The sequence below is a fragment of the Chrysemys picta genome, chromosome 6 (genome assembly GCF_011386835.1).
Source record: "Chrysemys picta bellii isolate R12L10 chromosome 6, ASM1138683v2, whole genome shotgun sequence".
NCBI lineage: Eukaryota > Metazoa > Chordata > Testudines > Emydidae > Chrysemys > Chrysemys picta.
Genome location: NC_088796.1, coordinates 80,390,102 through 80,414,043, shown reverse-complemented (window position 1 = coordinate 80,414,043; position 23,942 = coordinate 80,390,102). Strand labels below are relative to the sequence as shown.

General features: G+C 39.7%; 1 protein-coding gene across 2 annotated transcripts in view; it reads right to left on the bottom strand.

The window, feature by feature from the left end:
• Positions 1-23,942, bottom strand: part of SLC27A6 (solute carrier family 27 member 6) — a 65,379-nt gene that overhangs the window by 18,299 nt on the left and 23,138 nt on the right. For both annotated transcript variants that reach the window (XM_005303064.5, XM_024107948.3), the window contains exon 6: positions 12,529-12,723. In XM_005303064.5, coding sequence (XP_005303121.2) covers positions 12,529-12,723 — 195 coding nt within the window. The remainder of the gene's footprint in view (positions 1-12,528; positions 12,724-23,942) is intronic.

Sequence of the window (23,942 nt, the reverse complement as noted above, 5' to 3'; positions counted from 1 at the left end):
GCAACACTTGTGCAACAAATCTTCGCCAGTGGTTGAACAGGAAAAGGAAATCTATGCCTTTTGCAGTCCCAATGCTTTGGAGAGAGAGCCAACAGATCATACCAGCAATTGTTACTTCTGCATGGTGCCTCCAGTTGGGAAAGGTGTGTCAAAGAAGAAAAAGTGGACTGTGCATTATCCAAACATTCCATCAGCTGTACGCCCAGTACCCCACAGAGAAGGGCTGCCGGTTCCTGATGCACCAGAATCATTCTCACTTGAGTCAGACGAGGAAGAGGATGAAACTTCTGGTCCTGAACCATCAATGTCACAGGACCCACGTTTTCTCCCATCCTCCTCCTCTGAACCACACCTCATAACACAAGGTGAATTAAATGACCTTGTCAGGGATTTGGAACTACCCAAGAGTAAGGCAGAGCTGTTGGGCTCCAGACTACAGCAGTGGAATCTCCTGGCAGGTGATGTTAGGGTTTCCATGTTCCGTGACCGTCAAGAGGATCTTGTCCCATTCTTCTTCATGGAAGGTGATCTTGTAGCCTGCAACATCGATGGTGTGATGGCAGCCCTCAACATTGTTCACGATCCAGATGAGTGGAGACTGTTCATTGATTCATCGAAGACGAGTCTTAAAGCTGTTTTACTGCATAATGGCAATGTTTTGCCATCAATTCCAGTTGGTCATGCAGTCCATATGAAGGAAACCTATGACAACATGAAACAACTTTTGAGGTGCATAAACTATGACCAAAATCAGTGGCAGCTTTGTGGCGATTTGAAGGTTGTTGCTCTCTTGCTTGGTCTGCAGACTGGATACACAAAGTATTGCTGTTTTCTCTGCGAATGGGATAGTCGTGCAAGAGATTCCCACTACATCAAGAAAGATTGGCCACTCCGACAGTCATTGGAGCCTGGGAGGAAAAGTGTTCAGCATCCACCACTTGTTGAATCAAGGAAGATTTTGTTACCACCCTTACACATCAAGCTGGGTCTGATGAAGAACTTTGTCAAGGCTATTGACAAAACTCAAGCAGCTTTCAAGTACCTCCGTGGAAAATTTCCAAGGTTAAGTGAAGCTAAGATAAAGGAAGGTGTCTTTGTTGGTCCTCAGATCGTGAACTTCTTCGAGATGATGCATTTGACCATGCACTGCGTGGCAAGGAAAAGACGGCATGGAAAGCCTTCCAGTTAGTGGCAATAAATTTTCTCGGAAACAACAAGGCAGACAAGTACAGGTTGTTGGTGGAAAACCTCCTCAAGGAATACAAAAGCCTTGGTTGCAACATGTCACTAAAGATACATTTTTTGCACTCTCATCTAGATTTTTTTCCACCGAACTGCGGAGCAGTGAGCGATGAGCATGGCGAGCGATTTCACCAGGACATTGCAACAATGGAGAAATGCTATCAGGCAAATGGAGCCCATCAATGCTTGCAGACTATTGCTGGACAGTGAGAAGAGATGCTGCATTTAATGAATACAAGAGACAAGCCAAGAAGCGCCGAGTAGACACTGAATAGGACAAAACTATGTACATAATAGTTTTTTTGCCTTTTGTTTCATAATAAATTTTATTTATATAACCCTTTTGCTGATTTTTAAAGTGTTACATAAACAGAACAGGTGAAATATTATCATGTAAAGCAACCATAAACACATGAAAAGACCTAGGTTTACAATTTATGATTAAAACTCTACTATCTACACAATATACATAGACATAAAATGTAAAAACTTAAATATCTTAGAAACAGTAGCCAGTTATTTTAATTGTCATATTTGAATTCAGCACATCAAAATACATAATAAATAGCACATTTTATCTCTGAAGCAGACGACTTCTCAAAAATTGTAGACCAGTGTTAGCACAGAGGACAATTTAGAAAGAATCAAGTCTGTGGTGGTTGGATGCTGGATTAGTGAATGCAGCTGCACACTGTGCACACCTTTTGTAATATGAAATTGATTGATACTGTAACTTAGTTATAAACAGTACTTTTTGTACTAGATATATTGAAAATGCTTTATAATGTAAAGACTAGATTTTGGTAGCAAAACAACTGACTGCATATGATAATTCAACTGTCATTAGGCACTCAAGTACAATCTTATTTGCGCAATCTGTTTCATTGACAGAGGAAATGTTGAGATTACCTGATTTCCCTGACTCACTGCGACCCAGAGCATGAAGCCAAAGAACCTTTGTTTAAACGTCTGGTCTAAAGAAGAGTACCTCTAACAGTACACTACTGTGTATCAGCCCAATGATCTAAAGACTGGACACGTGAACTGAGATTTACTGAACCTACTCATCAGCATCTGTAATACTGTAAATCTGTCTACGTGCAAGCTGCTTTCCGTTTGCATTAAAGTTTGTGAATTGGAGTCACCTTGGCAAAGCAGGAGGTGCTGCATCATACTGCTGCAGTTACAGACCTAAATCTGTTTCAGCTTGGCTATTCCAAATTATGGGGAAAGAAGGGGTGTAGACAAACATTACTGTACTATTCTATACAGTGTAATGCAGTGGATCATTCATCTAATTTTAACTGTTTTACTGGATAAATAAATAATTATACAAACACATGAACCTTTCAACTAGCTAAATTGCAATCTGACCATACTTTGTATCACCATTGCCCTGTGATTAAATAGATAAATAACATTAGAGCAACATAAAGTACTTATATGGCCAAATTACCATAGTATCTGAGCACCTCACAATCTTTAATGCATTTATCTTCACAATACTCCTGTGAGGTAGGGAAGTGCTATTATCCCCATCTATAAAATGGTGATCTGAGGCTCAGAGAGGCCAAGTGACTTGCCCACAGTCACACAAAGTCTGGGGCAGAGCAAGAAATTTAACCTGGGTCTTCTAGGTGCTATGCTAATACCCTAACTACAGGACCATCTTTTTTTCTAGCTAACAGTATCATAATGTCACACCGTTGCTTTTTCAAATACAATATTTAAATTCAAATATGTTTTAAAAATTGTTTTAAAATTATTGCATTTTAAACTCACAATGGACCAGTAAAAATATGTATCAGCTTTTGCCTTTGGTTTGGTTTGTCAGCCGGAAATTTTACAGGTAATCTACTGTTGAATGGTAGATGTTTATAAAACCAACTGCTACATTTGTACACTTGTCTACACAGGAAAATAGCCAATAATAGCTATTCCACACGAGTTCCCAGTGTGAACACTTGTTCCTCCCTGAAGCTGCATCTCCACTATGAGCTAGGGGTGTGATTCCCAGCTCACTTACACATACTCATGCTAGGTTGATGAGAGTTAGTGGGAGTATAAATAGTACTTGTAGCCACGATAGCACAGGGAGCATCAGCGGAGGCACAGTTTAGCCATGCCAAGTACAATCTCACCTGAAACTGTGCCATCGCTGCCTGTGCTACCATGGCTACACTTTTATATTCATGCTAGCTTGATGAATGTGTGTACGAGTTGAGAATCACACTTCTATCTCACAGTGTAGATATAGCCTAAATTGTGCTTTCATGTGGTTTAGGTTAATCCACTTTGGAAGTATTGAGCTAATCCACAGAAAGGCCCTCTTTGTGTGGAGTAAATGTGTCCATATGAGGAACTAGTGCAGAATAGATATTGTATTTTTAGTTCACACCCTAATTTTATTTTGCAATAGCTTTCCTTTGTATACAAGCCCTAAGATTCAGGATCCACCATCCAAACAAATTCAAAGACTTAAATAATTTCCTTCCCTAGCACAATAGCTTCATACATTAACTATGTTTCATAACTACAAGGTCTTACCTATGATGAACTCTGAACCATGTATGAAAACAGAGTTTGGACACTATTTAACCCTGTTTTGGCTAAATTGTTTCCCTTCGTAATTTGGCTAGCCAGTAACAGGACCAACTATTAAAAAAAAGCCTTGCAAAGAACATCAGGTACTAACCCAGAAAATACTGGTACAGTAAGATATCTTGGAATATAGTGGCAGTATTAGAGCATGCTTGTCAAAAGCTATGTGAATAACCTCACTAACAAAAGAGCAGCAGTGTTATTAATTTTCAGACATGTTTTAATCTTTGCTGAACAGCAAAGATCATAGGAGTTTCTAGTAACACTATTGATAAACACATTAAGAATTTGTGCTGTTAATATTAATTTCCAGAGACTTATATCTGCTTTAGCTAAAACTTTACATAAAGTTTTGTTTTCATGTTAAAAAGTACCTGTTCTGTTATTTTAAAATTTAAGATTACGAACAAAAAAAAAAAACTCCACCAGAATTGGGTCAGTTCTGAAATTCTTTGTTCTGTGAAAGAAAGGTAATAAGCCTCAACAAAATGCTAAAATGTTTTTTGATTGGTTTCAGAGCAGCAGCCGTGTTAGTCTGTATCTGCAAAAAGAACAGGAGTACTTGTGGCACCTTAGGACTAACAAATTTATTAGAGCATAAGCTTTCATGGACTACAGCCCACTTCTTCGGTATGCATCCAAAGAACTGGGCTGTAGTCCATGAAAGCTTATGCTCTAATAAATGTGTTAGTCTCTAAGGTGCCACAAGTACTCCTGTTTTTTGATTGATTGCCACAGTCAAGCTTTCCATCAGATAAAAAGGTTAAATTAGCACCTGATTCTGTCATCCATTCTCATGTAGAGTAGTACCTTATCATGCAAGCAGTCCCACTGATTTCTACAGAACAACAGAACAAGGTATTACACAGCATGAGTCCTGGAGAAAGATTAAGGCCTTTACACTTTTTTTTTTTTTTTAACTAAAACACTTGCAAAAAAAAAAAAAAAAAAAAAGTTACCTGCAAAGTTCTGAATACAAGTTTTTAGAAGTTGATTTTTAGGTAAATAGTATTTGTACTCCCTCTCCCTATCACTTTTTATGACATACGAGTTCCCTTTCCCCACACTCCTGTTGCATTTTCTCTCTTGTAGCATGGGGTACATTTTAAGGGCAATATGGAGTGTCTTTTCCATGCATCTTTGATCAGTATCAATGGGAGTCTCATGCCTAACTCCTTGCATCACACAAATAATATATGCATAAAAGGTCTGTGCATTCCTGTTCAGAGGCCTCTGCAAATTTTGTTTCCTTAGCAGATACAGGCTCCCATTTTCTATTGCATTAATTCTATTCACGAGGCTTATAGACATCCTTGTTTTTTGAAAAAGCTATTCATACAGATGGACTGAGTAACTGTACCTTCAAACATATCAACAGGATCCATTGTACCTAGAGATTACACAGTGCAAATAAACTAAATTATTCCTAGACAAGAGCACCAATTTCCAGTTAGCATCTCACATTCAGTGGCTCTTTGGATGCATGCCACACTACTACAGCATTCACCCTTTTTCTTCACACAACTGAAAATATAATAAAGTAGGATCTGGCTGACAGAAGATCATTTTCTGGTTCCTGGCATTGTATCTTTCACATTACCTATAATTTGGCAAATGGAACATCAATCACACATTATTAGTCTTTGCCTCCTTGCTTTAGGAGAAGACAGTTAGTGACAGAAAATTCACTTTCATTATCTTGGGAGCCTGAACCAGTCTTGTCAGCTTTAGCATCTGCTATCTCATCTGTCTGTATTTAATCTTTAGATTCTTTTCCACACTCATCACCTCAATGTACAAATATAGGAACTGTCATACTGAATCAGACTGGTGAACCATATACAGTAGTTCTGTATACTGCCTGACGTTGGCCAGTACCAACTGCATCAGAAAAAGATGCAAGAAAACCTACAGTGGACAACTATGAGATCACATGTGCATAGGGGATGTGTTTTCCTATTTCTCCCTCTATCCCCACGAAGTGGCTGGTATATGCTTGCAACCATGAGGCTTTGTATCCTGTTGTGATCAGGTGAGCAAACCCCACACAAGGCAAGAAGGGGTTAAAGAGCTGACTTGAGCTCAGGCAGTCTCACCCCACCACACCTGCAAGGCATACCAATCTGGGAGGAAGAGCCTTAAAAGGGAAAAGTCATGAATACGGAGGGGTTTCCTAAAAATCTCTACCTGTTCTCTTTGAATATTGTTTTGCACCAGATTCAGTGTGAATGGAAAGGCAACGGAGTGAGAAAAGACACTAGAGCCTCCAATAGGTGGAAGTCAGACAATAGGTAGAAGTCAGAAAGAGAAATTCCTGGGTGTGGTGGGGGTAAGACAGGAGGCCCATAGCAAATGTGTGCTCACACATGGTTTTCTTTTCCCATCCTCAACTTCTCTCTCCTCATTCTAATTCCAATTTAGGGAATGAGATCTCAGAGAGTATCTGAGGAGCTCTCTTCTCCCTCACCTGAATGGGGGAGAAGTAGCATGTGTGTATTCAGGTACCCTACTTGGATTTTATGTATCACTTAAAGTTATGTCTGTCTGCTCCCACCAGCACAACCGTATTAGCAGAAATGTGTATAATAACCATTAGGACTCAATGAGGCCTCTTGTATACATCACAAACACGTCTTTCCTCAAACCATTTTCAGCTAGCTTCCAATTTGTCACGTCCGACACACTTTTCAAAGTCATAGCAACTCTCATTGTGACCGGTGACACTCAAAGTGGAATAAAACAACTGCATCATCTACACTTCTGAAATATAGTGTTTGCCAGTCGGTGATTTGTAAGGGTTTTGTTTGTTTGTATTTTAGGAAACCCCTCAGTATTCAAGGAAACTGGCCCAGGGTATTAGGATTCAGAAACTATTTGTATCAATCAGTATTCAACTGCAGTGCAATCAGAAACAAAAAAGCAAAGGAACAGTGTGAATGTTCATTCCCCTGCATTTCATATACTGCCCCCATACTTTTTTAAAAAAATCCAGAGGAAGGAGTGGAAAGTAACAAAAACCACATCTAGTGACCTTTTACTTTTGTAACATTCATTCCCTCTTGCTTTTTCTCATCCATTGCTGAGATAAGTCTAACCAAAGACTCTTACTCAGGTGAATAGTACCAATGCCATAAGCGAGCGGGGAGGGGGGGGGAACCTACCTGCTGTTATGAACAGGAATGTGGCAGAAAGAGAAGCGAGGGAATGACCATTTTAAGATGACTTCAGTAGGCCTGCTTATGTGGATAAGGGATGTAGGGTCAGGACCTTAGTTTGTAGGTTCTTGCTTTGTCTTTGATTTTTCATGTACAACTATAGTGATGTATAAAATACTAACACAAGAAATATTCCCTTCAAAGAGAAAGGGAGCATCATTTTAGAGAGGCTTGAGAGGTGAGGGAGTGGAGACAAGTGTACATATTTTGGACTGGATCCTCCCACTGTAGAAAAATCCAGGGGAGAGAGTTCTGGAAGAGGAAGCATGTGCAATATCCCTGCAGAATTCATCCCCAGTCAATCTCTTGAGGTGTCAGATAGGTTTGTCTTCCATATGGGACCCAACAAAACACCTGGAAAATACTTAAGGATTCAAGTGCAGCCAGTATAGTTAAATCAAAGGTCCTGTGCCTCTAAACTAGTGACTAGTTTCACAAAAGGACTTAGGCACCTGCCACTGTAGGAACCTAAATCCCAGAATCAGGTCCCACAGGTATTCACAAAATCCCCGCTCAGCTGCCCCTGAACCCTGTAGGCACCTAAAATTGCTCAGTACCTACATTTTTGCAGTAAAGTTTCCTGGGCAATGACGTTTCCACCCCTGAACATAAGCACTACAACTGCACGGCAGGCATCCAAATGCCTAAGTCCCCATAATTCACAAACCAGGAGTAGGTAGATGGGTGTTCCTCCACCTAATTCACCAGCGGGGCCTGATCTAGAAAGCAAGCTCTGACCTCACCTACTGTATCAGATCCCTAATAGACAATCTCTACAAACTGAGGGAGATGGGGGAGAGAAAATCCCTCACAACTTTTAGCCCAGTGGTTAGAGTATTCATCTGGGACATCTCCGGTTCACATCCCCCCTCCATCTGAGGTTGAAAAACAGGGGTCTGCCACCTTTCAGGTGAATGCCCAAGCCACCGGGCTATGGGATATTCTGATGTGGGGCTCCCTCGGTTTCTCCTGTTGAAGCTGTTGTACTTTGAATTTTTTTAATTATTTATCCATCGACATTCAGTATCACCATACCTAAATTTCTTTGTGAATCTAGCCCTTAATGCAGGTTTATTTTCTGGAGAAGAAAGAGTTTGAGCAGTATTTTAAAAAGACAATATAAACTAATTTAGACTAATTCCAAAGTGGCCATTTCCTGTTCATGAGAGGTCTTACATTCTTTACATTTTCATTTTTGGGAAAGGGTAAGGGGAAAAGGATTTCACAGTTACATTATCAAATTAGATAGCATTACTGTGCCCTATCAAAATATCTAACTGGTTAGCATTTACAGCAGAAATGTCTGTAGACATTCACTATCCAGTTACAAAAATAAATAAATCAAATTAACAGAATTTTTAAAACTTCTAGTCTACTGTCACTAACTCAAGTCATATGACTAAACCTCAGAGAGGAACAAATAGCACCTTTATTTTATATTCATGAAAAAGTATCAATCTTCCTTTCTGGGTATATAAACAGTACCATTTTTATCAATGTATGAAACAAATATAAAACAACATTCCACACCTTCCATGGTTTAAAGACATAGGGGGAGAAGGGAGTGGAAGGGCACAGAGGGAGATATAACAACTCTGGGCCTGATCCTGAACCTACCAAAGATTATAGATGGAATTTTCAAATGCACCAAAGTGACTTAGGAACATAAATCTTATTCTAAATCAATGGAATTTATGCTGCTAAATATTTAGTTGCTTTTTAAAATTCCACACTATGGGTGTGCTGCTCTTGATTTCAAGAAGAGCAGGACTGGGCCTCAATAATAGTACAAGGTTAAAATTGGCTGTCTAGTGAGTAGAAATTCTGAAGGAGACACCTATCACTTAATTATCTAAACCCTTGGATGCAAGTTTCTTAGAGACGAACCTCTCCAGCCATTTAAAGGAATGGTGTTAATAGGATCCACAGGAAGATCCATCTACTGCAGTTTTCTAACTCGGAGATGATTGTTGTGACACTAGGTCTTGAGGGAGGGCGAAGGAAGGGGTTTACAAAAAAACTAAAACTAAAAACAAGAACCCAATGACAGTGGAAGAATCCCTCATGCAATATAAAGAAAGAACCGCTCCACCTTTTCCCCTACTGAGCCGTATGGGAAAGTCTAACAGAATTTATTATAAAAAGGACAATCTTTCTGTAGAGTTATTTAGCGATGGAATTTAATAGAACATTTTATCCCTTCTATAGAATATCTATCCAGGATGGTTCAAAAAACTAGATACAAATGATCTCATTTTCTATTAAAATCTGTAAGGGTTTAGAGTAAATTGTATAAAATCCTATGGGTTTCATCTCTATACAAAAGTCCTAACAGTTAATAAAGGGAAACAGAAAGACTAAACCTTCCGTACACATCTTGCAGTTTTTACTTGTTTTCATTACTCAAGTCTGCTTTACAATGTATTGACTTTAACAATCAAAAAGTTAAATATTAAATTACAGTCATCTGTGGTGTAATTGATACAACTTCACTCAGTCGACCTTAGCTTCAAATGAATTTATTCAGACTTTAAAGAGGTAGTGATAGCACTAAACAGGTCTGTCCAAATTCAGAAGCTCTCTCAAGTGTCACTTAGCCTCACAAAAGACACTTGTTAAGCTGTTTGCTCACAACTTTCAAACTATGAGATGATTACACTCTTTTATAATTTCACTGCTTGTCACCACACAAAAACATCCAATAAATGGGAACAGACCCAACATGAAAGTAAGATGTGTAAGAATCACGCTGATAGTACTCCAGGAACCCAGGGCAGCCAAAACGTTAAATGTGCTACCAACATGATCAGCAGCAGCAGCCTGTCTCAGGAGCTACACTTAGGTTCCAAACCAATTCATAATAGTTTCACCCATTCGCTTAGATGAACTCTTTTAAAAAATAGATATATATATCTGAACTATTTACTGGATAACTGTTTTTTGCAGTTTCTCTCCATATACTATAGCTACTGATTACATACAGTGTGTAGAAAATTTGTTGCACTGGGCCATTAAAATCCATGGGCCATAATGGAACAGACATTTAAAGCCTAATGAATTCCAGCATCCCATCTTTGTTGCAATATCCTTCTGTAGAAGCAGTTTTAGGTTCTTCTATAAAAGTCACCCAGGAGTTCACCTTCCAGGCCTGCCTATACTAGAAATATATTTATCAAAATATCCCACCATCACCAAGCCTGGTTAAGCTCCACTGGTTTTAACAATGTTAAGCTTAGTACAGAATGGCTGTGTGCCACTAGGCCTGTGAGCATAGTATTGAGTTCAAGAGATCCACCCAAATTGAAGTTTTCAGGGTCCTTTTAAAATGGGGTTGGGAAGCCCCGTGTGTGGGCTTGGATGATCAAGTTCTACACTGACCTCAGCATACTACTGTAAAGGCACTCTCCACCTACTTCCATAACTCCTTCTCACCTCCTATTTTGCAGGGAAGGGATGATACAGATGACATGAGAGACCCCCCCTCATCCCAACCACACATTTTACTGTCTAAGCTGAATGAAATGCCAACACATGCAGTAAATGGTGAAAAGTCAATTAGATTTATCTTTCCAGTTTTAACCTAAAGTAACAAAATAAATGTTACAGACTCAGTGGATTTTGACTTTTGCCACATGACGGGGTATGAACTTTTTGTAACTTTGACTTGGTCAAGTGACTGGGGGCAGAAAATATTTCTTAGCATTCCTGTATATCGGGATGGGCAACCTTTCAGAAGTGGTGTGCCGAGTCTTCATTTATTCACTCTAATTTAAAGGTTTTGCATGCCAGTAATACATTTTAACATTTTTAGAAGGTCTTGTTCTATAAGTCTATAATACATAAACTAAACTATTATTGTATGTAAATTAAATAAGATTTTTAAAATGTTTAAGAAGCTTTATTTAAAATTAAATTAAAATGCAGAGCCCCCCAGACCGCTAGCCAGGACCCGGGCAGCGTGAGAGCCACTGAAAATCAGCTCACATGCCGCCTTCGGCATGCAGGCCATAGTTTGCCTACCCCTGCTGTATATCATACCCTTGTTCCAGTCAAGCTAGTATATTAGTGTCCTTTTTATCTTTTAAATTTAGAAGTATGGAAAACAAACTTGACGTAAAATGGCCACACTGATTTAGTCATGCATTACTGTAAATTTCATTGCACTAGTCATGTTACCCATAATCAAGATATTTTAGATGATATAGTAGTTTATCTTTATTATTATTATTACTCGGATTTATTATTTTAAGCTGAATATTTGCACATTAGTGTATTCTGTGAAACCCTAGCCCTGAACATTACTATCCTACTAACTCCATGAAGGACTGTACTCTTAATTGTGCAGTCTCTAAACCAAGGGCTTCTTCCTATGGACTACTCCAGTGTTGCCATCTCTCATGATTTTATCAAGTCTGATGATCTTCAGTGTTTTTCGTAGTGCCCCAGGTGTTGGAATCAGATTGCATGAAAATTCCAGCTTTCATTACAAAAAAATTTGAGTCCTCATGGTTGTGGAAAGCTTCAAAACATGAAGCAAGTGCACCTTAAAGTCTCAGAAAATAGAAATGTATTGTTTTAAAAAATAATCTCATGATTTTTGAAAGCTTGGGGTTGGCAGTACTGCAGGCACCCCCAGGAAGCCATGCAGCCCATAGATATTGTTCTTCTGCAGTTGAGTAGTTGAAACCATACCGTGGGATACAGCAGAAAGGAGTTCCTGGCAGAATATCCCGGGGTCTAGAGAGGATAACATGGAGTGGAGAGTACTTGATCTCCAATTCCACACCAGGCTCTGCCCCAGAAAATAAAAGTTTGAAGACTGGGAAGTAGATGGACTTGAGGCATACAAGCATCTACAGACTCCTGATGAGCAGAGAGAACATGCAGGAGAGCCAGTGGTTCCCTATTTCTCAGTTTTGAGGTCATCTGCTCTGATTTGGTCCCCTGTTCATTTCCTAGAGTCTATTTTTTTAAAACCAAATCCTAAAAAAAAAATAATAATAATAAGGCAAGAAGCCTGTAATATATATATTTATCATTAAATCAGGTATACCCCCCCAGTCTTCAGTCTTGTACATATATTTCTGGTTATAAATGCATTAAATAATTCTAATCTAGTCTCTTGCCTAGTAACAAAGATTTAGAATGCAGAACTGAACAGAATTTTCTTGAAACTTTCAGGATGGTGGAGTTTCACTCATTTAGACCTTGTCTATGCTAGGAAATTTTAAGGGGAAAAAATCCCACTGGTGCTGCCATTAGCACAGATGGGAGAACTATATACACATGATTTTGGCAGCATTGAACACTATCAGTTAAACCTGCAGTAACTAGATCAAAAGACTTAGGACTTGATTCTGCATCCTCAATTCCCACTGATTTTAGGCCTCACTTCTTCTGATCTAGTTACTGAATTAAGAATCACATTTATGCCCAAGCCTCCTTCCCAAATAAAATATTAAATAGTTACCTTATAAAAGAAATTAGTACGTCCCACAGATCCAATTTTCCCGGTGTGGTTCATGAAACAAATGTTTCCTTCAGTAGCCCCATAAAACTCACACATCTTGATGTCACCAAATCGGCCTAAAAATTCTCTCCATACATCACTCCTTACTCCATTTCCAACTGCCAACCGAACTTTGTGATCTTTTTCTCTTTCTTTCTATTAAAAGAGAAATTAAAGAACATGTTAAAGAATAAAGTATTGTAATGGGTGTGTTTGACTGTAGCAGATACTACAGAAAAAAATGTACAAACGTATAGGCATCTAGCAGAAAGCACAAGAGAAACTAATAAGTTCAAGTAAATTACAGTGCATTTCTAATGTTATGAACTGTATCTAAGATACAGCTGTAGTTCAGCAAACACTGAACCAGTGTTATAAATATATGCATGTAAATTGATAGCAACCGTTAAAATGTTGCTTAAATTAATATTAAGGAAAGGATGCTTGGGTTAGAGAATATGAATATATGCAGGTTTTAGAAAAATTAACCTATCATTCTTCTCTCTAGAATAACTAAATTAAAAATTGATGTTGGGGAGGGGTTAGTAAAATGAATAGGGAAAAGCAGGAATTGTTTCTGTAATAGATTTATCTCAGGAGAGGTTATCAGTTACCTCCTGGTCCTTTCAAATGCATTATAACTTTCATGAAGTCTTGGTTGCTTCTCAAGCAATTACAGTACTCCTCACTTAACACTGTAGTTATGTTCCTGAAAAATGCGTCTTTAAGCCAAACGATGTTAAGCGAATCCAATTTCTCCATAAGAATGTAAATGAGGGGGTTAGGTTCCAGGGAATTTTTTTCACCAAACTATATTATATATAGACACACACACAGTATAAGTTTTAAACAAAATTTAATACTGGTACACAGTGATGATGATTGTGAAGCTTGGTTGAGGTGGAGTCAGAGGGTGGGATAGTTACCAGAGGATGCCTTACTGCTAAATAATGAATTAGCAATTGGCTGAGCCCTCAAGGGTTAACTCTCACAGTCTACAAGGCAGGAGGAATGGAGGGAGGGGGGGGGGGAAGAGAGAGAGAGAGATGCACGTTTCCCCTGTAAGTACACTGCCTTGTTAATTAGATCAGCTTGCTGAGACCGCAGCTGATGCCAGCAAAGCCCTGTTGTGTCCGTCCCCCCTGCTCTATGGAAGATGGGGTAAGCAGGGGGGAGGGGGACACCCTGACATTAGCCCCCCTCTTCCTCCCATCCTCCCCCCACCCCCCCAGCACAGTAAGCAGGAGTCTCTGGGAGCAGCTCCAAGGCAGAGGGCAGGAGCAGCACATGGCAGTGGGGGAAGGACAGCTGCAATTGCTAGCCTGCTGGACAGCTGCTGCACAGGGAACTTAGGGGAGCAGAAAGCTGATAGGGGGACTTGATAGGGGGGCTGCTGGTCCATCCTGGTTCCAAGCCCCCACCAGCTAGCTGCAATGGGCTACTCTTCCTGCAAGCAGTGGACAAAGCAGGCAGCTGCCAAACGATGTTAGAAGGGAGATTTGCACAACTTTAAACAAGCATGTTCCCTAATTGATCAGCAACATAACAACGAAACAACGTTAACTGGGATGACTTTAAGTGAGGAGTTACTGTACAAATTATGAGCATGCCTAGCCTGATTAGAGCATCTGATCCATCTCCTATAGTACCATCAATATTAAGACTTGCAACTAGGGCTGTTGATTATTCGCAGTTAACTCACGCAATTAACTCAAAAAAATGAATCGTGATTAATCAGAGTTTAATCGCACTGTTAAACAATAGAATACCCATTGAAATGTATTAAAATATTTTGAATGTTTTTCTACTCGTTCATATATATTGTATTCTGTGTTGTAATTGAAATCAGTGTATATTTGATTACAAATATTCACACTGTAAAAATAAACAAAAAATAGTGTTTTTCAATTCACCTCATACAAGTACTGTAGTGCAATCTTTGTCATGAAGGTCCAACTTACACATGTAGATTTTATTTTGTTACATAACTGCACTCAAAAACATAATAATTTAAAACTTCAGAGCCTAGGCTATTAGCCAGGATGGGCAAGGATGGTATCCCTAGCCTCTTTTTCCCAGAAGCTGGGAATGGGCGACAGGGAATGAATCACTTGATGATTACCTGTTCTGTTCATTCCCTCTGGGGCACCTGGCATTGGCCACTGTTGGAAGACATGATACTGAGCCAGATGGACCTTTGGGTCTGACTCAGTATAGCCGTTCTTATGTTCTTCAAGTCCACTGAGTCCTACTTCTTGTTCAGCTAATCACCAAGACAAACAAGTTTGTTTACATTTACAGGAAATAATTTTCTTATTTACGACGTCACCAGAAAGTGAGAACAGGCATTTGCTTTCCACTTTTGTAGCTGGCATTGCCAGGTATTTACATGCCAGAAATGCTAAACATCCATATGCCCCTGCATGCTTCGGCCACCATAACAGAAGACATGCTTCCATGCTGACGATGCTCATTAAAAGAAGAATGCGTTAATTAAATTTGTGACTTAACTCCTTGGGGGAGAATTGTCCCCTGCTCTGTTTTACCCACATTCTGCCATATATTTCATGTCATAGCAGTCTCGGATGATAACCCAGCACGTTGTTCATTTTAGGAACACTTTCACAACACAAAAAGAAGGTACCAATATGAGATTTCTAAGGATAGCTACAGCACTCAACCCAAGGTTTAAGAATCTGAAGTGCCTTCCAAAATCTGAGAGGGATGAGGTGTAGAGCATGCTTTCAGAAGTCTTAAAGAGCAACACTCCAGAGTGGAAACTACAGAACCCGAACTACCAAAAGAGAAAATCAACCTTCTGGTGGTTGCATCTGACTCAGATAATGAAAATGAACATGCATCAGTCCGCACTGCTTTGGATTGTTATCGAGCAGAACCCATCATCAGCAGGGATGCATGTCCTCTGGAATAGTGGGTGAAACATAAAGGGACACATGAATGTTTAGCACATCTGGCACGTAAATATCTTGCGACTCTGGCTACAACAGTGCCATACGAATGCCTGTTCTCATTTTCAGGTGACACTGTAAACAAGAAGTGGGCAGCATTATCTCCTGCAAATTAAACAAACTTGTTTGGCTGAAGGATTCACTGAACAAGAAGTAGGACAGAGTGGACTTGCAGGCTCTAAAATTTTACATAGTTTTATTTTTGAATGCAGGGATTTTTGTACATAATTCTACATTTGTAAGTTCAACTCTCATGATAAAGACGGTGCACTACATTACTTGTATTAGGTGAATTGATAAAGACTTTTGTTTTGTTTTTTATAGTGCAAGTACTTGTAATCAAAAAATATAAATAGAGCTCTGTACACTTTGTATTGTGTTGTAATTGAAATCAATATATTTGAAAGTGTAGAAGACATCCAAAAATATTTAAATAAATGGTATTCTATTATTGTTTAATCACACAATCATGGTTAATTTTTTTAATCGCTTGACAGCCCTACTTGCAAACTTTTTTTTTTAAATCTCAAAGTTTTGTTCAATGTTACTTGGATTATTTTAGCCTCCTTGTTCACTGCACTCTCTAGTATTGCTAGCTCTTGTGATTTTATCCTGAAAATCACAATAATAGGCATTTCTCTTAAAGCACCAGATCCTGGATTCAGCTGAATACATGAGAATCTCAGCTCTCATTTAGAAAAACATTTCTAGTGATTATGGTTGCAGAGAAAAGCTAGGAAATGTAATCCAAGTGTATTCCAAAGGCTCAAACAATAGAAGACATAAAAAGAACCCAACATTTTTTATTTTTGAAAATCTCATGATTTTAAAGCTGAACTCATTTTCTGAATGCTTGGGCTTGGCAATACTGAATCCCCATAAGTGAGGTGAGAGCATGAATTAAATATAGGATTTTATGAGAGACCGCTATCAAATACATATTAGCAGGTAGACAGTACTAAGTCTAGAGTGAAACTGCAACAATTATTTCAACAGCTTCCACCCCACCATCAACCTCAGCCTGGACCAATCTACACGGGAGGTCCACTTCCTAGACATCACCGTACAAATACCACCACCCTATACCGAAAACCCACCAACCGCTACGCCTACCTTCATGCCTCCAGCTTCCACCCCGGTCACACCATACGATCCATCGTCTACAGCCAAGCACTGAGGTACAATCGCATCTGCTCCAACCCCTCAGACAGAGACCAACACCTACAAGATCTTCACCAAGCATTCTCAAAACTACGATACCCACACAAGAAAATAAAGAAACAAAATCAACAGAGCCAGACGTGTACCCAGAAGCCTCCTGCTACAAGACAGGCCCAGAAGAGAAACCAACAGAACTCCACTGGCCATCACCTACAGTTCTCAGCTTAAACCTCTCCAACGCATCATCAGTGATCTACAACCCATCCTGGACAATGATCCCTCACTTTCACAGACCTTGGGAGGCAGGCCAGTCCTCGCCCACAGACAACCTGCCAACCTTAAGCATATTCTCACCAGCAACCACGCACCGCACCATAACAACTCTAACTCAGCAACCAACCCATGCAACAAACCTCGATGCTAACTCTGCCCACATATCTACACCAGCAACACCATCACAAGACCTAACCAGATCAGCTACAACATCACCGGCTCATTCACCTGCACGTCCACCAATGTTATATATGCCATCATATGCCAGCAATGCCCCTCTGCTATGTATATTGGCCAAACTGGACAGTCACTACGCAAGAGGATAAATGGACACAAGTCAGATATCAGGAATGGCAATATACAAAAACCTGTAGGAAAACACTTCAACCTCCCTGGCCACACAATAGCAGATGTAAAGATAGCCATCTTACAGCAAAAAAACTTCAGGACCAGACTCCAAAGAGAAACTGCTGAGCTCCAGTTTATTTGCAAATTTGACACCATCAGATTAGGATTAAACAAAGACTGTGAATGGCTATCCAACTACAGAAGCAGTTTCTCCTCCCTTGGTGTTCACACCTCAACTGCTAGCAGAGCACCTCACCCTCCCTGATTGAGCTAACCTCGTTATCTCCACACTGATTTATACCTGCCTCTGGAGATTTCCATTACTTGCATCTGAAGAAGTGAGGTTCTTACCCACGAAAGCTTATGCTCCCAATACTTCTGTTAGTCTCAAAGGTGCCACAGGACCCTCTGTTGCTTTTTACAGATTCAGACTAACACGGCTACCCCTCTGATACTTGCAACAATTATAGTCATACAAAGAATGTATTGGAGACTTGGGATATGTCTACCCTGGAATAAAAGACCTATGGCATGGCTATGACTCAGCTGACTCAGGGTTGGGGGGCTCAGGCTACAGAGCTAAACCCTGCTGCGTAGACATTCAGGCTTGGACTGGAGCCTGGGCTCTGGGACCCTCCCCTCTTTATTTATCATTAAACAAACTTTTATTTGATTTCACTATAAACATATTTAAGTGCTGTATGTTACACGGAGCAGTGATCCCAGGTGGATCTAGTAAACTGGGGTGTACTAGTTTTTTGGAAGCAGCAAATCCCTCATCCACACTGCTGGGTGCCACCAAGGGAGTTGTCGTGAGCACAGGAGAGATCAAGCTCCTGGCTCTCATTTTCAGTGCAAGCCTGACCATGGCTTGGAGCATCCAGTTCAGGCCCTGAGCTGGAGCATGCTCAGTTGCTCTGTAGGGATGATGCCTCCGGAGTCTGGTCAGCACTAGGAGCTGTGAGAGGCTCGAGCACGTTCAGTGAGAACAGAGTCTTCTCTAGATTTTAGCTGTTAAATCAAAGTAGTCTCTAAGCATGTGCAAACTGCATTTTTTTCCAGACTTGTAAATTCATCAAATTTAGGCACATTTTCATGGGCACAGCAAACGGTCAGACTCCACTTAAATTTCAACTCACTACTTCAAAGCACAGGAGCCCTACCACTGTTCAAAGAAAAGGTCACCAGAATTTTTTTTTAACATGGGTCAAACAATGTATTCCCTCCCCAGCTTGATCTTGGAAATGGCTGGAGTATTTTGGCTGAAATTAAAGTCAGACTGAGGCGGACATATGGCATGTAAAATTTCAGCCCAGACAGTTGAAGTTTGGCAATGTTTTAAGCAATTGAAAATAAGATCTTATCATGGGAAGTGTAAGACCGCCTTAATCATACCAGCTTCACCTATAATACTCTTTATAGACAAATAAATCAAAATCTAATGCATTGCTGCATTCTCGATAAGTGATGAACTGGGGTCAGACAACACTACTAACATTGGCTGCTTTAGAAAACAGGGAGGCAATTTCAAGCTCTTGACATGCATGTTATATGGAGCTCCATTGTTAGACCTCAGAACACTTTGGTGCAGAAAATGAGTATTTCAGTACACATTTCAAGTAAACTCTGAATTTCCTTTTTGAACTGTGGAAATTATATTCCACTGTGTGTGTCAAAAGTGCACATTTTTCTTCTCTTCTCTCCCCGCCCCTCCCCCCCCCCCCCCAATGCCCTTTAAGAATGGATAACTCACTATGAAGGAAGAGCAACGTCTTTGAAGTGGGGTTCCCAAAACTAATAATGAATCAGAAATAAATCCACATTTCATACATGTTGGCATCTCTTACCATGCAAGTATCTAAAGCATCCATCATCCTGTTACAATCCCTGTTCCATTAATCTGTTCTAGTTTGCTTTTACCACATCCATGTTTTTACCTTTCCCTACTGCTCGGTGACCTCATTGCAGTAAGAATTATGTAACCACCATTTCTATAAAGTCACATACAACTTTGCTCTTTTCCCAGCCCTGCAGCTCTGTGATCTTGTTTCAACATGTGATTCATTATTCAGCATGATGGAGCTGATGGAGGGTGTTACCAGCAACAATAGTGTCTAAATACAGCAATGATGCAATGAATGCCTGACTGTCGAAATTTGGATATCATATCACATACCGTAATATAGACTTTCATACATTTGAGAGATGCAATGAGGTTTTAGATGTATTTTAAATTTACCAAATACTGAAGAGCTTGTGACTACCAATATACTTTGAAAAAAAGTGTTTAAATGCCATCTTGAATTTCAGTAAAGCTTTGTGAGTCATTTTGCTTCTAGAAAACTATTCACACTCTGAATGCTATAAAATTGAAATAGATAAGTCTATTTGATTTAAAGTAGCAACTATTTTAGAATTGGTTATTTTTCTTTCGGTTTCATTGCTACACTGAAATTAATGTGTCAGTTGCTGAACTACAGTTACCCCTTGCTGAGGTCATTGATTTCTCAGTCATTCAAATGTAAAGAATTCTGGTAACATCCCACTGAAAACAAAACAAAGAACTCCTTTCACTGAGATCATTTGTTCAACAATGAACAGAAGACAGAGAAAAAAGTATACATAGATTGAATGGCTCATTCATAAGCCAAGGGAAATTGACACTCTTTAGAGATCAAGTTACATACAGGTAACTGTTTCCATTTATACTTTTCAGGAACAAAGACAAATTTGTTGATGGTATGCTGAAGAACAATTCCACACAAGGGACCTGGCTCTGTTCTTATTTCCACCAGGCAAATCCAGTCTCAATAGTGGAATCAGTGGTCTTGATCCTCAGCCTCAGTATGGCTGCTTTGCACTGCTCCAATATAAAGTGGCCCTAAACTCAGTGCATCTAAGCCCCAGAGGATCTCTCCTGCACAGGCAGATTCTCAGGAGGAGAAGAAACACAGATACTGCTGGGGATCTGGTCCAATGTCTCTTTGGCCATGTCTGCACTTACCAGTAGATTGGCACTGCTGCAATTGATGCAGCGAGTGTCGATTTAGCAGGTCTGACACGCTAATTCGATGGGAGAGCACTCTCCCATCAATTTGTATACTCCATCTCCCAGAGAACCGTAAAGGAAGTTGACGGGAGATGCTCTCCCATTGACACAGCACAGCGTAGCCACCACAGTAAGTGGATCTAACGATGTCAACTTCAGTTACATTATTCACATAACTGAAGTAGCGTAAGTTAGATCGATTTACCGCAGTAGTGTAGACAGCCCTTTGTGGCTGCAACTTTAATGCCATCAACTTTAATGCCATCAACAGTACAAGACAGGGCTGCTAGATTTCAGGAAATGTTTTTCTGTAGTATCTAGAAATTCCTGCAAAGGCATAAAGGAGTCACATGGAGGTACCAAAGCCCAGTGCTGGACAGTGACCTTTCCTAAAAGTGGGGGCTGTCCTAAAAGCAATCCATTCAACCATCCCTGCAGTCCAGCTCCACGCACTTCAATTAGATTTCATTGTTGAAGTTACAAGGCTTGTAATTTAGTCAAGTGCATGATGGTGACAATAACCCATTAAGGGAGGACCCTCTATGCCACAAAAGCTTCATGGAGACATTCTGTGGGCATGGAGTGCAGGTGGAGCAACTGGAGAATTCCTGCATGCTAATGAAGTTGACTTCATGTCAGCTCTGAATGGGCCAGTGTAGCAGAAAATGCTGGATTGAGGTAGGCATAGGCCATTGAAGCCACACTCACAGATCCAATGGGTGGGAGCTCCTGATCAGAGAGAATGGAGAGGCAAAAGGTGTTATTCCAGTTCACAGAAGGAAATAGCTGGACACAGATGGTTTGTGCTACAATCCCACAATATGCTCCAGCACAGGTGTGTTTTTCTTTCCACCCTCTCTTTCCCCAACCCATGCAGGCCCAGCCCTAGACCAAATGGCACCTCCTCCATTTGTTAAACTTCTGAATACCTTACAGCACTCTGAGCCTGGTACCCCAGGCAGTGACCTGGGTTGCCTGACCCTAAATCTGGCCTTGAACCCATGTACAGTTTTCCAGAATTTTATGGGAGTTTCCAGAATTCCACCACATACAGACATACAACATCTTGGGACTAATCTTAAACTGGTGTAAACCATCATCCTTCCAAAAATCTAGACTGAAGTCAGTCCGGATCCTCAAATGCTATAAATCAGTGCATCTAGCCTCTTCAATTTCATCCAAATATTTTCAATTATAATATCAAGAAGTCTTTTGTTAGTAGAACTAAAGGAGTGTTAATGCAAGTTGTTCACTTTTGCTTTCATGACAAGTTATTTAGGTCAAAAACATTGTAAACTACCATTTTATTAATGTTAGCATTACTAATAGGGTCAGGAAATAATCATCATCATCATCCCTTGTACTTGCTAAAAGAGATGTCTGTGAATCCTAAAATGTGAAGGATAGATCACATGAGATTTACATTCTTGTATTTACAAGGTAGCTTTACAGAAATCATGCAAACCCACACTATATGCATTAATGTTTTAAATTCTATGCTATACCACCAGATGTTACTGTCTGCTGAGTATATTTTTGATGTATAGAGCTATTGCCGTAAAAGATTTTGTTCTCTAACTGTGCTCTTAAATCCGATATTTTTCAATAGTAACTTAAAACTCAGTCCCAAGCCTGGCTTCAATAGGACTCTTCTGATGAGTAAGGCTTGTAGAAATGGGCCCATGGTTTGGAAAATTATCTCCCAGCAATCTGTAAAATTACTCTTAAGAATATTTGTATTCCTTCTAAAGACTTTGTATCATATTGAAGAGTAAATGATTATAGATCAAAGATACAGAACTACAATTAGTACATAAGTACCTGGTTCTTATGATATTCTGTTCACATTAAATTGTTAGAGAGGGAGTATACTCTAGAGGTAAAAGTACAGAACTAGAAGTTGAGTGTTCTGAGTCAGCCATTGACTTTTGACTATAGGACAAGGTATTTTGTACCAGTCCATACCTCTATTTCTTCACCTATAAAATGTGGTAATATTACTCCATCTCATAGGGTATTGTAAGAGGCTGAATAGATTAACATTCCTAAAGTTATTAATTACTGGTATTATGGGCAGCACCTACAGGCCACAGTCTGGATCTAATAAAGACACAAATAGATGAAGTCCTTGCGGCAGAAAGCCTACAATATAATTCAAGGCAAAAATGCAACAAATGAGTTCTATGGCCTGTGTTATACAGGAGGGCAGACTAGATTATCATAATGGTCCATTCTGGCCTTAATCTACTATTTTTTTTAAAGTAGTAAGACACAAGAAAGCATGCACATATACCAAATAGCTGGATGTCTCTTGAGAGCCTTTGGCAAAGTTCCTTTAATCATATGATATTTGCTGGTATTTAATGTAACTGAAATTCTGGAAACATGTTTCTCCTTTATGAATGTTTGTTATATTTTTGTAGTAATTAGATAACAAGTCCAGATCTGCTTTATTATTGCTAGATACCCAGACAGCTGGAATCTTCCTCATACATTCTTTCTATAATGATGTCCTTTTTATTCTAAGTAAGCGGATAGGTAACTGATAAATGTAAAAGAAGCAGTGAGAGATAAAAAGACTTCCTTTAAAAAGTGGAAGTCAAATCCTAGTGAGGCAAATAGAAAGGAGCATAAACGCTGCCAAATTAAGTGCAAGAATGCAATAAGAAAAGCCAAAGAGGAGTTTGAAGAACGGCTAGCCAAAAACTCCAAAGGTAATAACAAAATGTTTTTTAAGTACATCAGAAGCAGGAAGCCTGCTAAACAACCAGTGGGGCCCCCTTGATGATCGAGATACAAAAGGAGCGCTTAAAGACTATAAAGTCATTGCGGAGAAACTAAATGGATTCTTTGCTTCAGTCTTCACGGCTGAGGATGTTAGGGAGATTCCCAAACCTGAGCTGGCTTTTGTAGGTGACAAATCTGAGGAACTGTCATGGATTGAAGTGTCACTAGAGGAGGTTTTGGAATTAATTGATAAACTTAACATTAACAAGTCACCGGGACCAGATGGCATTCACCCAAGAGTTCTGAAAGAACTCAAATGTGAAGTTGCAGAACTGTTAACTAAGGTTTGTAACCTGTCCTTTAAATCGGCTTCTGTACCCAATGACTGGAAGATAGCTAAGGTAATGCCAATATTTAAAAAGGGCTCTAGAGGTGATCCCGGCAATTACAGACCGGTAAGTCTAACATCTGTACCAGGCAAATTAGTCGAAACAATAGTTAAGAATAAAATTGTCCGACACATAGAAAAACAAACTGTTGAGCAATAGTCAACATGGTTTCTGTAAAGGGAAATCGAGTCTTACTAATCTATTAGAATTCCTTGAAAGGGTCAACGAACATGTGGACAAGGGGGATCCAGTGGACATAGTGTACTTAGATTTCCAGAAAGCCTTTGACAAGGTCCCTCACCAAAGGCTCTTATGTGAATTAAGCTGCCATGGGATAAAAGGGAAGGTCCTTTCATGGATTGAGAACTGGTTAAAAGACAGGGAACAAAGGGTAGGAATAAATGGTAAATTCTCAGAATGGAGAGGGGTAACTAGTGGTGTTCCCCAAGGGTCAGTCCT